The sequence below is a fragment of the Falco cherrug genome, chromosome 10 (assembly GCF_023634085.1).
Source record: "Falco cherrug isolate bFalChe1 chromosome 10, bFalChe1.pri, whole genome shotgun sequence".
In the NCBI taxonomy this organism is placed as follows: Eukaryota; Metazoa; Chordata; class Aves; order Falconiformes; family Falconidae; genus Falco; species Falco cherrug.
The window spans coordinates 35,509,184-35,526,574 of record NC_073706.1 but is presented as its reverse complement, the minus strand read 5'-3'; the positions used below and the strand labels follow the sequence as shown (position 1 = coordinate 35,526,574).

Below are 17,391 nucleotides of genomic sequence, written 5' to 3'. Positions count from 1 at the left end.
GTGATTGTGTGATTCATGTGTGCTAGAAAAATCATGGAATAACACCAATATGACCATACTAGAATGGGTGAACCAAAGTAGGAGAAAGTCTCTGTCTCTCTCTGGTAACTCTGGTCTATTTATTTATTTTTAACCCTTGTGTGTTGCTCAAATGTGCTCCCTCAACTGAGTAAGTGAGGTGTGCTTACTGAGGCATTTGGGATGTCCAGTTATTTTTTTGGTTGGGGTAAATGAACTGTAAAAAGGAGTCTCCATGCCATTTTCGTAGTTTCCTGAAAGTCTCAGAGGTTAATCACAATGCATATTTGTATTTTCCTGTGAGGTAAGTTGAGATCCTGCCAATATCGCATTCACTGTGCTTACGTCAGTGTAATGCTGGCAGGTTTTTCTGCGTCTCTTGGAGCACAGGCTAGTTTGATGGCCTTGTGACTTGGGAGTGCTGCTTTGTGTGAATTTCTGCTTGGGAGTACAAAAATGGCTTCTTTGATACCAAGGCAGAAGAGCTCATGAACATTTTGAGGTTTGCAGGAGTTGAGCATACTTGAGCTATTCTTTGCCCTGTCCCTGTGGTGTACTCCAAGTCTCGTGAGCTGAAAAGGAACAGATTAGAGTAGATCACGTAGTCTTTTAATCAGCTGAAGTCTTCCTTGTGTCAGATAAGTGACTGATGATTTTCAATGTTATGGTACAGTTGTGTCACAGGAGAACTTGTAGGAGTTTAAGTATAAACAAAGGTTTGGCCCAGATTTTTGCACAAATAAATCTCTTGCATTTAACATATATAAAGGCAGTGTGTAAGATCAAGTATTCTCATGAGGTGTACATTTTTTACTGTGTTCCCTATGCAACCTGGGCTTTTTGGTGATTCCACAGATGTCTCCTTTCTTTTCCAGGGTGTGATTCAGCAGTGACTCTGTTGGTTTTATGTAGATACAAGTGAGGCCTTGGTTGCCTTTGCTGTGGAAGGGCTTCCTTTCATGGGTGAGTTCTTGCACTGGTGGAAATTCACATGTGAATCCATGTGGTCTGATGGCTGACTGAAGTCCATATGCTTTTTTTAGCATTCCTCCTTTTCTCTCAAGCCCACTGTTCCTCTTGCAAAGATAGTGACATAGAGGAATTCTTCAGGAAAGTATTTAAGAGGAAATCTAGTAGATCAATGATAAACTAACATGGTAAGGGGCTACTCTTCGTTTATGTAAAAAACCAGATTTTGTGAATTTTCTCTTAGATGTCTGTATTCTGCTGGAAAGCTTGCATCAGAGATGCCTTTTCTTCTGGACCTCCAATTTGCTAGGTTGAAACAAAATTGTGGGGTACTCTGTTATTTCAGGTTAGTAATTGCTCTGAATTAACAGGCTGTGTGTGTAAAGCCTCTGGTGTTAACAATTTCGGACTGAAGATAAAAGATAAATGGGAGGCAGGGTTGTTGATGGGTTTGTTGTATACATACCATTGCTGGTCTTTACAGATTGAAAGACTGTTCAAATGCTGGTCATTAAAATCCTGGTTAGGATTACTAAGGGTTGGATTATATTGATCCCATAGCTTCCTTGCTAAACACAAAGGTTTTTTACATGTGTCTGCTAGATCAAGTGTACTGTGACAACTTCTCTATGAATGTGGTGCAACTGCAGCTTACCATGAGGTACATGATTCAATATTGTTTTGCATTACCTTCAGTCAACACAAATTTAGTGCAATTATAATGCTCGTTTCCTGTAAAATAGCAAATATCTGAATAATGGACCTGAATTTCCGTTAAAATGGGGTCATAAAGCATGAAAGCATTAATAGCAGAGCAAGTGATAGAACTGCATTGCATAAAATAGTCTCATTCTCCAGAATACAGAGCAACCACCAGCTGACATGAGTTTTAAAATTCTGTGTGGAAAAGGGGAAAAAAGAAGCTGCTCATGCATTAGTTAGGCTACATGACAGGAGTCCTGAGTGGGGAGCAAATGTACGAATGCCCAATGAAAGACTGCTGGCAGGCAATATTGAAATTAGAGCTAAAACCTTTGAGTATTTTTTTTTTTTTACAGCTGGAATAAATTCTGTGTAAGTGAATGATTTCTCTGCTGCAATTTATTTGTGTTCCAAAGATGATCAGATAAGAAAGGAAAAAAAATTGTGACATATAAACAAGTCTTGATACGTTATGTGGAACGGATGCCTGTAGATTCAAAAGTTAAGAGCAAAGTTTATCTTAAAGATTTTAAAGTAAGGCGATAGTTATTATGTGGCTCACTTCAAAGTGCCTTGAAATAAACCCTTTTGACAGAAAACCTTTTCATATGGACTTGGAAACTGTGAGCCTAGAGCCCTGTAGTGTCAGTGTTGGTGTAATATACATTAATTATCTACACTAATATAGTTCAGTGTGACCTGCACAGTATTCTAACCTGTGTCAATGAACAGCTACCAAGCCAATCACTTTCTTCCACTTAATTGTTTATTGACTTTATTAATTACCTATGGTTTAAAAAAATTCAAGATTTATTTCTGAGAGATACAACTGATTTCATTCATCCCAGTTTTCAGAAAGGTTTACTTTGGAGCTGTTAGCCAGTTTATGTCAGCAGTAACTCAAAGCAAGGATAGGTCCTATGTAAAGGGAAAATTTAGGAAGCCTGTAAGGCTGGTCTACTACATCCACTGCAGGTCTCTGTTTTTCACTTACTCCATGTCTTGTTTCAGGGAGTTCCTGCAAGTCCTTCCATTTGCTCTTTCATGCCCAAAGCATGTTGTCCCAGGTTCTCCTTCTCTTGACTTGAGGGTTCCTATTTGCTCTTTCACAGCACTGGGACTGTATCTGTGATACAGATCCTTCTCCAAGGCAGTGTCTTCAGTACATTACCAGCTACGGGTTACGTGTGCCTCCATGGTTTGCCTTGACTTATTTTTCCCTTCCTTGTTTCCTTATGCCTATGACAGGACCAAAGTCTGTCCATTCCTTTGCTTCTCTCTCTCTTTTTTCTTTTTTTCTTTATTCACTTTTTCACAAACTCTAGGTGGTTTTTGGCCTCTGCTATCCCTGTCATTATCACCTCTCAGTCTTCAATGTGCCACATATTCTGTGTGTCTCGTTCCCTTCTTCCTCATCCTAGTGGTTTTTCCTTTCTCAGTGAGTTGTATGAAGTGGCTTGTGACACAGACTTACTACACAGAGTTTTCCATGGAAGAGGGTAGCTGCTAGGATGCTGCTTTGCATGGAAGATGAACTTGCATGGAAAATGACCTTGAAGCAACATGCCGAGAACCTCTCATTTCAGTGGGTTAACTGTGGGCAAGGAGCTGTTGTGGACCAAAGAAGAGCATAATAATTGATTTTTATATTATAGACAATGTATTTTCTGCAGAATGAGTGGAAGAAGAATGATTTCCTAACTTGCCTGGGAAGGCCAAGGAATCTGTCACTCATCAAACTGGTCCTGAATTCAGTAGTAGTGCTGCACTGGGAAGCCTGGTGGGATAGGTGGAAAGGAGAGAACAGAGCGATATGCCACCTGGGGGCTCACTGGGAAACAGAAGAGCCTAAGGACTGGAAAAAACAGACAGTGAAGTAAAAATTTGTCAACAGGAAGTAACAATTTGTCAACAGGAAGCTGGGAGGAGGTAGGGGTTTTTGCCAGCTGGAAATATGACATTAGTAGTGATCCTCAGGGAAAACTCAGTGTCCACCTCTGAGTGGGGGAGTATATGGGTTGTTACTGTTCCATGAAAGAAAAATGGGTGAGAAAGCAGATGAAGCTGCTGCAGGGCACCTGCACTGTTAGTCCCTCTACTGAGCTAGTGTAGGCTAGCAGAAAGGTCACTAGCTTTAATTTTTTTACTCTTCCCAAGAGCAGACATTTTTAAATTGTGTAAAACATGTTGCTTAGCATTATACAATCTACAATCAGATCTGTGGTGGCTGGTTCAAAGAATAGTGTAACTAAAGCTGCATAGTAACCTGTCAAAACTTGCAGATTTATAACAGTGCAATTTCTGGTTTGAGACTTATATATGTTGCAGTGGGCTCTAAATTATGGGACTAACTGATCCGGAATACTTTGGATAGTTTCTGTCTGTCAGGTGAAGAACTTTCAGAGCTATAAAATATGTGGAGACTCAAAGATGTGCTTGCTTACTACAAGCTCGCTTAATTGATATCATCTGAAGTGCTTGGAACACTTTGAGTATTTGTTTTTAATTGCATTTCATTCAAAGCTGTATCAAAGCTTGGGGGGTGGGGGGGGTGGGTATTACAGACTAGATTGATTTTTGACCTGGATCTATTGAGAAATGGCTGTAGTAGGATGGGAAGCAAATATTTTACAGGGCCAGCACTCATGTGAGCAATTCAGTGAAAAGTCAGAGGAGACATGCTCTAAGATGCTTAAAATTTATTAATCATCATTACTTTTTTTCATAAGGAACAAAAAACAAAACACTATTCCAAAACAAAACAGAAAAAGAAAACATACCACACCCAGACAACCTGACTAAGACTAAGAAGAAATGGGATAACATTAATTCTGAAAGAAATGACCCAATAAATCAGTTTTCCAAAAAAACAAAATAAATAGCAATGGTTCAACTTTTAAAAGCTTCCTAGGAAAGGATTTATATTTATTATTATTAACTTTTGTTTACAAAAATCCTTCATATGCCCCTGTTGGCAAATATATATATATATACTTCTTCTGTAAACAGTTAACCACAAAAAAACAAAAAAATCCATATTTTTCGTACAATTACTATGCTGATGGTGTTATGTAAACAAAGACTAGTGTGCAGCAGCTTCCTATGATAGGATTTCTCTTTTTCTCACAAGAATATATAGGGAAATATGCCTATCATAAATAGTTCAAAATATTGAAGTTTATAGTTTTGAGAAGGTATGGCTTTCTGCAGTCTAAGTTTTCCTTAATGAAAAAAGAAAAATGAAGCAACAGAGAAGTACAGTTTTCTTTGCATTTTTTTTGTTTGTTTTCTGGACTTTAGCTTTTGATTTGTCTCAATGAACTGGAATGAAAATATTATTAAAAAGTTCAGTCTGTGTCAATGGAAATATCAGATATTGTCAAGTGTCTATATTATGCCACACAGGCAACCTTCAAGACAGAAGGGAATATTGTTCTCATAGTAGACTTTGTGCAAGTGTAAATCCAGCTTTCAGTCTTATGGTACAGCACTTCTCAGAAGACAAACTAAAAGAAGATGTCAAAATGACCTTATGTCATTCTGTAAATGACATTTTTTTAAAAAAAAAAAGGTGTAAAAGAAAAGTTATTAAAAACAATGGAAGATATATCAGCAACGAAAAATGAAATAATGTGGACAGACATTGAATTTGCATGCAGAAAATATCCTCTGTTCATCCAAAATCTTAGCTGCTTCTGATACTTTTGTATTTTTTCAAAGTGGTTTGTTTTGGTTTTTTGGGGTGTTTCTTTTTGTTTTTGTTTTTTTTAGTCTTATGTTCCTTGTTTGGCTTCTCTCTAGTTCTAATTTTAGACATTCGGTTGCTCCTGAGAGGTCTTTGCTTGGCTTATTCCCTGTTGGGTGCTATCCTGGGGAATGCAGAAAGCGCTCACACAGCCGCATTGCTCCACATAGGTGTATGAGTGATCAAGGTAAGTTCCGTCACTGCACGTCAGAGTCACTTTTCTTTGGCTGGTCTTGATTTCCTGACAACACGAGCATTTATGTTCCATTGTGTTTGCCTCTGGAGAATATCTGATTGCAAGACCGACAAAAGAGAAAGATTCAGAAATTATGCGAGAAATACCGCTGCCAGTTCCGCCTGTTACTGAGTACAACCAGAAGTTAAGTTCTTGCATATTGGACTATGGCTCAATTGTTGTGAAACACAAGTTGCTCCACATTGTTAAACTGGATGAATCTAGCTCTTCATTAAGGCACAGAAGTAAATTAATTAATCCAGATCATATATTAAATTAGTCCAAAATGAGAGAATAGGGGGAAAAAAATAATCTCACTTTTACATGGGCAAAATCAAAACTTGGGTCTATTCACTATGACACTAAACAGGCTGTTAAAATATTCTAAGTCTTGAGCTAATTAAGCTAGTACAGCATCGTGTCTGCTAGAAATTCTAATTAGCACAATGGAAACAGCTGATACCTGGGTGGGCATATTAGAAAATCCCTTGTGATTTGCTTTATGTAACTTGTATAAAGAGCAAAATGCAAGAGACTACAGTTATCTTTTACACCACTTACCGTGAGTAAGCATCACAGCTGCCTTCACAGTGTGTCATCTCAACAGGTGCAGATTTACATCCATGATGTTTGATGACAGTAGTAGTATTGTGCTTCGTACAAGCTGAGGTTGTCACAAACCAAGGGAAAATAAGTTAAAATATATGTGCAGATAAATAGATATGTATATGATAGACAGTCTGTAGTAGGAAACTGAGATGACTGGCGCTGCAATAGGGAATTAGATCACAGTGCATTTCTCTCTTAATTGCTAAGGGCCAAGTGATGAATCTTGGATGCTTGTGTTATCAAAACAAAAAGGAATTTTTCATTCATTATGCAACTTTGGTGCAGGATGCAGAAATAAGGAGCAGTACTGTGGCAACTGCTCAATGCACATCCACCTCCCAGAACCAGCTTCACTTTCTTCCTTAAAACAGTATTTATTGATGGAAGTTGGAGTCACAGTCCTCTCCCTCCTACATAAAGACTAAAATTTAACAGTAGAGAATGGGAAAGTTCACCAAGGCCCTAAAGTGTGTGCTGGAAATGTTCTGTTCCTTTCTTTTTTTCACTTGCTTTCTTTCTCACCCCAGTGTGAGGCAGAGGTTCCAAACCTGGTCTGTTCACCTCTTCTATCTATACATCTATCTTGAAGGTGGACTAATATACCTAATAGGGTACATATTATCATTACTTACTCTTCAGATTTCTTGGGCACTCTTTACAGCAGCCATCTTCAGATAGCTGGATGTCATCCTTGAGTGGGAAAACAGAAGAAGATAAGTCAGGTTTCATATCTGAATACTAAAGCAGAGACTTCCCTGCTTCCTAAATTTTTCTGGCACCAGAAAGTTTTTTGTATTGACATGGAACCTACTTTCAGGCAAGGCTAAATACTAAGGGCACGTAACTACTTCAATAAGAGTTCTTTAAAAGCTGATATTGAGGGTGACTGGAACTGCTTTGCTGTCATCAGAGTTCAGTAGTAAAATTTCAGAAATAAAGCTTGTAGCACATGTAGGATATTTGGAGTGACCCAAGTCAGAGCAGGTGAAGTATTATGTCAGACAGGGGAACACAATTAATGAAATAACTGACTCCCAGATGTGTGGGGCTGGTTCTAATCTACTCTGAGCTATATTAAGCTAAATGATGTTGTGAAGCAGCTTATTTTCCTCGATAAGTTCTCAATAAGTGAATTTTTAAAAAAGAATTTACAATCTTAATTTAGGAATAAAAATCCCATTGTTTTTCAATAAGACCCTTGCTTCTGGGCCACCTGACACATTTAGGAATCTAAAGCCTTATGTTGTACCCTTTTCTCTAGTCCCCAGTCCTCAATAAATATTGATATATCATCTATTTTAGTTTTTATTTCCTTTTCTGAAATGGAATTTGATGGGACCAGATTCAGAAATGATAAAAGGAGAGCTACATCCCCTGTGATGCTTCTGCTAGGTATTTTCCTTGCACACCGTGATCCTTCTATCACTGGTGTTAGCCACTGAAACCTTTTCAAACATGAGAACTGGTAGAAGAGTACTTACTGGATCACATTCATCAGGGTTAAAGGGAGGACAGCTTTTCTGTGAGATGACCTGAATGAACTGGTCATCATATTTTTCACATGTGTAAATTGTACAGTTATCACCAAGTGGGCTCCAGAATTCTCCAACCTGAAATGAGTTAAAATTAAAGTGAATAAAAAGTCTTCTTACATAAAAATGAAACAAAAACCTCCCACCCTAGTGTCTTATCATTGCTTCCTACTGTAGTCTGATTATTCCAAACAAATTTCTTGAATTTCAGCTTATAGTTACTTGTCATATTATCATACTGCTGTCTTTTTCATTAACCAAGTGAAGAGGCTGTATTTTTATCTGTATATGGACATGCTTTTTGTGTGACTAGGATAAGTATGTGGACTCATTTGGAAAGAATGATTTGTATTTCAGTGGTTTTATCAACAGAATTTATGGATGTGTCCATTCAGATACATGGCAGAATTTCTGCTGGCTTCACTGATTCATACTGTCTTAAAGCTCTCAGCTAACTTGAGACTGGTGGTTTGGAGCAGAAAACTGCCTCCACAGATAAAATTATCCTTTGAGCAAAATGGGTGCTATATTTTCAGAGTTGAAAGCAAATAAGGACCCATTGCTTTCACTTATGTATTTTTCTATGTTGATTTCTGAAAGCCACTGTTCAGTATCACAGTTGCTTCTGGAAGTCTTAGAACTGGAGTTTCATGGCTTGAGGTACTGTTCAAGCTATATGAGACAGTCCATTCCCTGCTTAAATATGCATTTGTCTAACATGAGAAAAGATGCATCAAATAAATGTGATAAAGACAAGGAGAAGAAGCAGTGAAAAGAGCAGCAGAGTTCACCAAAAGTGAGCTAAAATGGGGATAGTTACTTTGAGCACGCGTGTAATGTCTCCAATAGTCACTACACAAGCCACTGCCTTGCACGTGCCACAGCACTGTCCAGGTTCCTTTGTGTACTTATAACCCTGTTTTGAAAGAAATAGAGAGGAAATGACATTGAGTCAAGACGCTGACCTTAACTGCTGGATATTTGAGCTGAATTACTGACAGCAAAATAGCACTTACTGCTGGGCAGTGTGTGTCACAGATAACAGGCTTGCACTTGACAGTAGCATGGTGAGGGCTTGAGTAAGGGGATTCAGAACAGATGCATTCTTCACAGGGGCCTGATGGAATGACAGCTCCAGGCTAGTCAGGAAAGAAAGTCATGATTATTCAGTAAAAACAAGTTACTTTGTGTATGTATGTCACAGACAATACAAAGCTGAAATATGTATGGGCTAAACTATCCTTAAATACAATTTTAGTTGTTTTACTTAAGCAGAGTTTCTTTGTTGGTAATATCCATTTTGGAATTAAATTCTATTAATGCAGAAAGGAGAGCAGAAAATGCTTTTGTTTGTATGAAGGGTGTTGATATGCTGACCTCGATTTAAATAATAATGCTTTATCTCAGGCCTTTCTGGAAAATATGGTCCATGATAGGAGTCTCAAAACCAACACATTGTAAACCTATGTGAAGGTGTATTTTTATAGTGAGTTCCTCTGTGTACTTACTGCATAGTAGGTTTCATTGACTACACAGCCATGTCCTGTAAAGGTGGAAGAAAGATGGTGTCATAGACATGGAAGTTTTAAGAAGCAGAATTATGTGAAAAAACTGCTATGTGAAAAAAATTATGCATCTTTCTCTTTTAAGGTTTTTACGTTCATAAACTTAGAAAAACGTAGCTGTGATTAATACATGACAAAGGTGCATAGTACTTACTGCATTCAAAGGTAGGACAGCATTTCCCAGGCTGCATTATTGTGACTGCTTCTTGTCCCTCTAAGCACTGGGGTGTGACCTTAGGGCAGAGGCTAGTGTTGCAGACTATTTAATGTAAGAGAATATAGAAAATAATGAACTCAGAATTTTTACATTGAAGTAATATATATTTTTTTTTTCATGAACTTAAGAAGTTTTCCCGTGGGGCAAAAATGTGCTGTTTACACAAGCTGGTTTAATGACAAATCCAACATATTTTTAAAGTGAGGGGGCTTTTCCATAATCTTTGTAAAACAAAGCATTGTCTGAGAAGACTAGAGTGGTGATTCATGGAAAGAGATGCTTCCAAAAAAGGATTTAGTACCAGCTGGGAAATGTGATGACTCTCAGAGGTTCGGGAACTTCCTTGAGCAATTTTTAAATGTTCAAAGCTTTCATTAAGTTATTTTTTTTTAATATTGGTCTTTGAAATGGTAAATGCTTTTAAGAGTTTTTGAATATTTTTCAGGTGGTGGCAGCATTAAAGATTTTCAATGTTAGATTATAGGAGATCTCTAGTTACTTTTCTAGGTCTAACTTTCTAAAATCTTTTCATCTTTAAATTTGTTCTCTTCAGGCATCTAATACATGCCCTGCAAGAAGGTCCTAAAAAGTAGGATAATGGAGCAAAGCATTATGAAATCAATGCAAAGTATTAAAAAAAAGAAAAATTATTGCTGTAATTCCCCCAAATGAATATAGTATATTTCCCATAAGATAAAGAACTAGGGCAGTACTTACAGCATTCAGTCCTGGTACAGCATGGATCATCTGGTATTGGTGTCTGAACGGGCATGTAACCTGGTTCATCACAAAATACTTGCTGTGTTGGAGAACATTTGTGTTTTATACAGCGCACTTTAAGAGTATTTTCCTCACAGACACATTCCTGGCAATCTTTTGACCATTTTTCTCCTGGCTATATAAAAAAGAAAAAAAGGAAGGAAAAAATGATACATAAATTCAAACCAAAATAATTCTGTTTGTTTCTGGTTCACTTATTTATAGATACAGTGATACCTGATTACATCAGCCTTTTCATATTTCTAGTATTTTTAGATTTTACAAGAAACCCTCAAGCTGACACTAATTAGGGGAAGATAATGGAGGCCACTAAAGGTTCTGAGTGTGTTCGCACAGCTATCACTTTATTAGTTGTGTTAGTATAGGGATACAAGAGATCTAAAGGAGACGTGATTGAGCTTTGCATGCATTTTTGAATAAGAAATTATCATATGACATACTCATTTGCACATTAGGTTACAAAGATATTTCTATAATTTGTATGCATCTGAGGAACTAAAATGCAGACTACCAACATTAGCAGCAGGTAAGCTTTGTTATCCATCTGTCCCTTCATATCTTATCACTTACGTGAGCCAAATTTGTGGAAATAAAAGCAGCACATAAGCCAATATTCCACTACTACCATCTATCTCCTTTTTTATTTTTCCGTTATGTGAGGTGATGGTTATTGAAAGAATATCCCGTCACTTACTGTTAAATTTCTTAGGGAGTAATGTGGTTTTGACTGTGGCACTCATACTTATTTTTGAGACTAAAAGGGAATGGACATTTGAGAAAAAAAACTTAAGTCTCCCCCAACCTAAGAAAACTTTGTTTTTGTGAAACATTAAATAATCTCTTGCTTCACTTGTCTGTGCTTGATAAACCACATTGATTGTGATGCTCACCTGTCTGGATACTCCATTTTGATCCATACAAACTGGAAAGAAAAAAAATAATGGAGATTTACACCATGGAAAACTGACACAAAGGAGTAAAACTGTGCTGTTTCAAGTAGAAATACTGAGAAGATAAAACTAACAAGAAAATGAATATGCAGACTAGTTTTGAAATGCAGAATTCTACCATGTTGGTAGGTCTCTCTCATGTAAGGAAGCAAAATTTAAAAAATGTAATTTTGATTATTATTTAGTTTTTAGATGAGGAGACTAGAGGAGCTTAGAGGCTGGTTTGCACATGTAGAAGATGGCAGTAAAACACAGGCCTCCTGACTATCAGTCCTATCTCTATTCCTCAAACTAACTACAGATTACTTACAGCATCCAGGGACACAGATGTTGCTGTCTTGACTTAAGAATTTCTTTCCTTCAGGACAGAAACATCCTTCAGTTACTCCATAGCCAGGAAGCTCAACAACACTACAGAGGGAGGAATGTATGTATTTGAGTGCAATGTTTTTGCAGTAAAGCAGGAGAGAGAGCAGCATGTGTAGAAGGTCACCATGTCAGATACAAGGGAGACAAAAGTATTTACATCTGAAGTGCAACAGGAAGTACATATTCATAGAGATGACTAGTATTTATAAATGTCAAATAAATTCTCTCAATTCACAAGACATTTCATTATTTTCTAAGGAAAATAGGTAAAAAAATAGAAAAAAAATTAAAACAAGCAGTTGTTTTGGGGTGGGTTTTTTTTTGTCCTTCCATACCTTGGGTCACAGGTAGCAGGATTAATGGGCCCACATGGCTTGTATACCAAGTTTGCTGAACAGTTGTATGCTGTTTGGAAAAAGAAGAAAAAAGATCAAAAATTGACAGTAGGTGCATTTTTGCAGAAGTGACTACAGTTGTGCCTTCTTCATTTGTAGTTTCTCTGAGTAAGCACGTCGCTGCATTTTTGTAGGCAGTAGTCGAGTGTTAGATGTGTTTACTGAATAAAACACTAATTGCTACCATTTCTCTCACATATTTTTGATTCTGAAATACTTACGGCATGTGTTGTTGGTCTTTCCTCTCCAGTCAATGCAGACACCTCTAGCAGCACACTCAGTAGCATACATCTCCAAACTGGAACACTGCACGGATTTATCCTCTATGCGACATGCATCAAAAACACAGCCTTTGAAAAATGGTTCTGGTGGTATCACAGTGTGACAATCTGCAAAAACCCTGCAGACAGAAGTGAAACCAGATGCCTTTTCTGTTAACCAGTCATTACATAAAATCTGTTCCTGTCAGGCAACGCTTCCCATTTAAAGCCATGTGAATCTGGTTCAGAAAGAAACAAAACTCTAAGAATGGCCAATAATCTGGGATATAGATTCAGGAAAGGAGGGCTTAGGAATTTTGAAGCTCCGTTTTTTTTCTGAACAGGTTAATGGTCATATTGTTTCTGTATGTCTACACAACTTTTCATCAGTCTGACACCAGAAATGTAATGAAAAATGCAACTGCATCAGATTGAGGAAAAAGTGATGATACTAGTAGCTGAGAGACAGATAAATTGCACACACAATAGCTCATAACTTCGTAGGGACTACAGTGAGCACATGTAAGAAGACCTTTATAAGTGATCCAGCTGAAAAAAAGCTTTTGTCGGAGCTCACACAAGTATAGGAAATGTTGGAGGTAATAGCCCTTTGTGCTTTTGTAGTTCCATGTTTTATACAAAATGTACAAAGAACGAAGGACACTTTATGGCTGAGATGTTTCTTTCTGCTCTCTTAACTTGGTTGGTAACCAGGTTCTTTACGGTTTGTGCTGAAGTCCCACTTCAAATTTAGAGTTCAGTCTGTACTTAATGGTGTAACTAAGGGTAATTGAGCATACCCTGGAAGATCGGGAGAGAGAAAGAGAACATGAATCTGTGTGGTTGCAACCCAGGTAGTATGGATTTTAGTGCTTGCTGCATTCCTGATTTTCTGACTTCACCACTCCTTGCTCAGTTATCTTTGGCATGCAAGTCATTAAAGAAAACCATTTTCTTTGGCAAAGGCCTTTTCACTACACATAACCTGTCATTAAGTTGACATTTTCAGCTATAATCACATGCTAGACCTATAGTTAGTTCTAACTCTCCTTGCAAGATACTGAGGCAGTTTTGTCTAGAAAGAGTGACTTTTTTCAGATCTTTTTCTTACTCGCTCCAGATAAGCTTGCAGAGAGATGTTTCACACTGAGGCTTTGGTGAAGGTGTGGTTACAACTGGTGGTGGTACTGGTACTCCATGGCATGACGTGTCGTTACCAACGAACCAGTGATGAGCCATTTGGGGACAGGAAGAAATGATCTCACCACTTGGTAAGCGGCATTCATCTGATTTTTTATTTGTACATGTTCCTGGAAGAGACAAGCTATGTAAGTCTCACATAAGCCACATCAGAGGTGCATAATATGTTTTGTGTTGATAAAACACGTGTAGACCTGATACCCTTGTGAAATGTATAAGGTGCCCTGCTTAATGGGGAGTGCTTGCTTTACAGTTATGTGAACTTTAATTTAGGTTAGGGAAAAACAAATAAATGTAAAACCCCAGCCCCAAAGAAATAAAAACAGGTTGCTGAAATATTGAACATTTGATCCTGAAGTTGAAAAGCAGAACTATTTTAATTTCCATTTTACTGCTGTTTAAAAATTTCTGTCAGTCATGAGACTGCATAGCCAGAACAGGTGAGAATAACCACCTGGGGAAAGAGCCCCACCTCCAATTAATTCATGTCTCTTACCACACTGTCCTTCGGTGTTGTTGCCAAATAAGCTGTACGGGAGTTTCACAGAGAAAATGAGCCCGCTGAAGGTAATGGTCACACCAATCTCTGGTATTTCAACAATCATGTTTATGCCAAGTGTGGAGAAATAAATGCCATCTTTTTTGAAGCCTGGTTTGACAATCTTTCTGTTGAAGTACATCTGAATGCAAGGTTAAAAAAAAAGCACAAGTTCAGAATAAACACTGCTTCTGCCTGACTGTTTTAAATAATGTATTTTCTAATCTACATAATCATGCATAACTCCATATTGTTGTCCGTCACATCCAATGCCTATTGGCATTGCAATAACAGCATATATATGCATTAATATCTCAGCTTGTATTGCTATATTGCTACAGTGTGATAATCTAAGTGGCCTCTTTGTATCATGTTTGTGCAGATTGCGTGCTACTGCACAGCATTCTAAATCCAGGTATTTCCTTTGTACCCCTCATCATTTTGTGCATTGTAAGCATTTTTCATATGACAATGAGTGGTAGATTTCTTAACTACAGAAATATCCCTGCCATTATTATGTAATAATTTTGCTGCAAAATCACACTGTCCCCGTACTACATGTTGCTTGGCATTGGAAGAGTTGTCTGAAAACAAAACAAAGTCAAATGTTCCTGCTGCCCATTTCATGTAGTGGTGATATTTATTAGTTAATCTAAGCTGTTCCATTTGCAGCCTGTATCTTATGTGAGCTAACAAAGGTGGACGTATTTGCCTAATAGCTTTTTGTCAGGAGTTACTCTGCAATTTTCTTCTCATTGAATTGGGATAAAAGTAAGTGTTAAAACTATCAGTTACTGTTTTCTTTCACAGGAAATCCCTGGACTAATTTTTTCAGCATGCCTTTTTTGAATGTAAGGTAAGGAGAACTTGGCACAGCTCTAATAGGGGGTCAGTATATATTGAGACAAAATTCCTCCCACCTCTTGTGTTCTCTAAACAACTACTTAGTTCCCTATATAACAGTGGGACTGACTTTGTTTTCAGTGGCTTGCCAACACCAGTTTAGGCCTATGAAGGTGAAGTGACACCCCCAGTCCCCCTTTTCTTCAGCTATATCTCTCTTCCTAGCAGGGATTTGGAGGGGGAATCATGTCATGGCTCTGGTGCTTGAAGTTTCCTGTGGAGAGGAAGCAGTTCCTGTCATCTAGCTGATAAGGGATACATACCCATCTTCTCCATGAGAGAAGAATCATACTTGTGATTTGAATTGATATTTCTTCATAATGTGTTTGTTTACGTAATTGAATGGCAGCATGTACTAGTTTTCATGCAACATGAATCAAGCACCAGTGAAAGCACTCCTGTTTTCTCTATCGGCAATATCAGCCTGTTCCCTATTCTGTCATTTTGTACTTAGAAACTGGTGTAATCTTTTTTTTCCCCTCTGCCCTCATGACCTCCATGATATGATATTCTAACAGACTATTTCAAATTAGAGTTGGTAAGGCCTATGGAACTTATTTCTTCTTTGCAAAAATAAAGAAATAAAAAAATGTGTATTTTACCACGTTGGTCATCACACCATTCATGAGTTCACGGGTCAGCACCACTTCTGCAGATTTGTAGAAAATAATAATGGATTTTGGGCAGGAAAGTCCATCTTTTGAATTGCAGTAGTAATTGTCAATGTAAACACGGAAGTTGTCATATTTAGGTACAATCTGTTTCACCAGGACGTAAGTGCAATTTTCAAGGAAAGTATAGTAGATTCCATCAAAAGTAATGTAATGAGGATCACCCCATCCACTGCACACACCTGATAGAGAAAATATTTAGAATATTAACATGAAAATTAACGTAGAAAAAAGAATTGAGGAACTGAAGTGAACATAGGACAATTTGTAAAGCAACCTCAAGAAAACAAAATACCCATATAATCAATACAAAGTTTTTCTTTTTTAAAAAAGTTATTCCTTAATCTACTGGTGCTTACATTGACACTCGTAGTGGTAACAGCAGCCGTTTTCATCAGGTACCAGTATTGCTGGGTATTTGTTTGCACAGGTAATTTCCTTTACGGGTGGACAGTGTGTGGGAACTACCTCTATCTTGTTGTCTCCCTTACAGATGATTTCTGTACAGTTGGATAATTTGTGTGTTTCTCCAGGCTGCAAAATGAACAAAAATTGCTGTCACAAGAATTTGCAAACAGATATGAACTCTACTCATATTTTTAGTTTAATGATTTATTATTGCCAGTAATGGTAGTGTTGGAAAAAAAAATTAATATGTGTTAGTTCTCTTCAATTTGTGGCACTAATGATTTGTAATGTTGACCAGAGGTACTCATAATTCTGACTGTGACATGGAGGATCAGAAACTGTTGTTTTCCAAATCTGAAGCAAAGACTGAAGTGAAAGTCTTCATGGATAGTACAAGGTTGTAAATATTTTACAAAATGAATTTTTTTTAATGCTAAAAAGGAGGTGGGAAACTTAATTCCAGCTTTATCTTCAGCATGTTTGCGGGGCGGGGTCTTCTGAGGTTTCTGGGGATAGGTCTTAGGTTAAGGGAACTGAGTCCTATATAGTAGCTATATATACTGTAAAATATCAGCACAGACCATCATTATCACAAAAAAAGCCAACAAAAAAAATAATGTGAAGAAGTAAAGATAAGGGGGCAACAGAACAGAAACAGCTACAAGCCTCCACAGTAGCTTAATTTTTTCTGTTTAGTGGAGAAACAAATGCACATGAAAATTTCCCCTGTTATTTCAGTATGAAGGTTTGGTGTTTATGCAATGCTTTGTATCAGAAAATGTTTTACTAGCCCTGAAGTAATTAGAAAATATTGTAGCATGCTTTCTCAGTATAAAAAAAATAAAATATGAAGAAGGAACATAAAATTTTTATGTCATGTATAAAGGCCATCACAAGTAACAGTTATTCTGTCAATCTGCATGTACAAGGTTTAAAGACTAGAAACCATTGCTTTCTGATATCAATCTAACGTTGGTGTTATTTCATCAAACATAACATAGTAACTACATACCCGAAGGGGAGGATAAGAAGATGAAACACAAATATTTCCAGAAGTGGTAGACTGAGGAACTGATGTCGTTAAGGTAGACGGTTCAGGTGAAGTAGTGGTCAGAGGAGTAGTAACATTACATTGTACAGTGTGTCGTTCAACTGTACATGTTGGACTACAGATTGCATAAAATGTACATCCATCACTATCAGTTTTACTATAAATCAACTCACCTGAAGAAAAAAAAACAAAAAAAAAGAAAACAAAATTTAAAAAAAAATTAAAAATACCACTTAGCCAAAAAAATTACAAGAAAAACCAGTAAACTACAATG

The 17,391-nt window shown here is 37.3% G+C and overlaps 1 protein-coding gene across 1 annotated transcript in view; it reads right to left on the bottom strand.

The window, feature by feature from the left end:
• Positions 1-4,442: 4,442 nt before the first annotated feature.
• Positions 4,443-17,391, bottom strand: part of LOC102053473 (mucin-5AC) — a 49,395-nt gene continuing 36,446 nt past the window's right edge. The window contains exons 44-61 of the mRNA XM_055722577.1: positions 17,079-17,290; positions 16,018-16,192; positions 15,590-15,840; positions 14,043-14,226; positions 13,458-13,656; positions 12,308-12,486; positions 12,027-12,096; positions 11,633-11,733; positions 11,263-11,294; positions 10,310-10,487; positions 9,530-9,634; positions 9,319-9,353; positions 8,827-8,949; positions 8,631-8,726; positions 7,760-7,888; positions 6,911-6,968; positions 6,231-6,333; positions 4,443-5,724 (exon numbers count right to left, since the gene is read on the bottom strand). Of these exons, the coding sequence (XP_055578552.1) occupies positions 5,499-5,724; positions 6,231-6,333; positions 6,911-6,968; positions 7,760-7,888; positions 8,631-8,726; positions 8,827-8,949; positions 9,319-9,353; positions 9,530-9,634; positions 10,310-10,487; positions 11,263-11,294; positions 11,633-11,733; positions 12,027-12,096; positions 12,308-12,486; positions 13,458-13,656; positions 14,043-14,226; positions 15,590-15,840; positions 16,018-16,192; positions 17,079-17,290 (2,456 nt within the window). The 3' untranslated portion in view covers positions 4,443-5,498. The remainder of the gene's footprint in view (positions 5,725-6,230; positions 6,334-6,910; positions 6,969-7,759; positions 7,889-8,630; positions 8,727-8,826; positions 8,950-9,318; positions 9,354-9,529; positions 9,635-10,309; positions 10,488-11,262; positions 11,295-11,632; positions 11,734-12,026; positions 12,097-12,307; positions 12,487-13,457; positions 13,657-14,042; positions 14,227-15,589; positions 15,841-16,017; positions 16,193-17,078; positions 17,291-17,391) is intronic.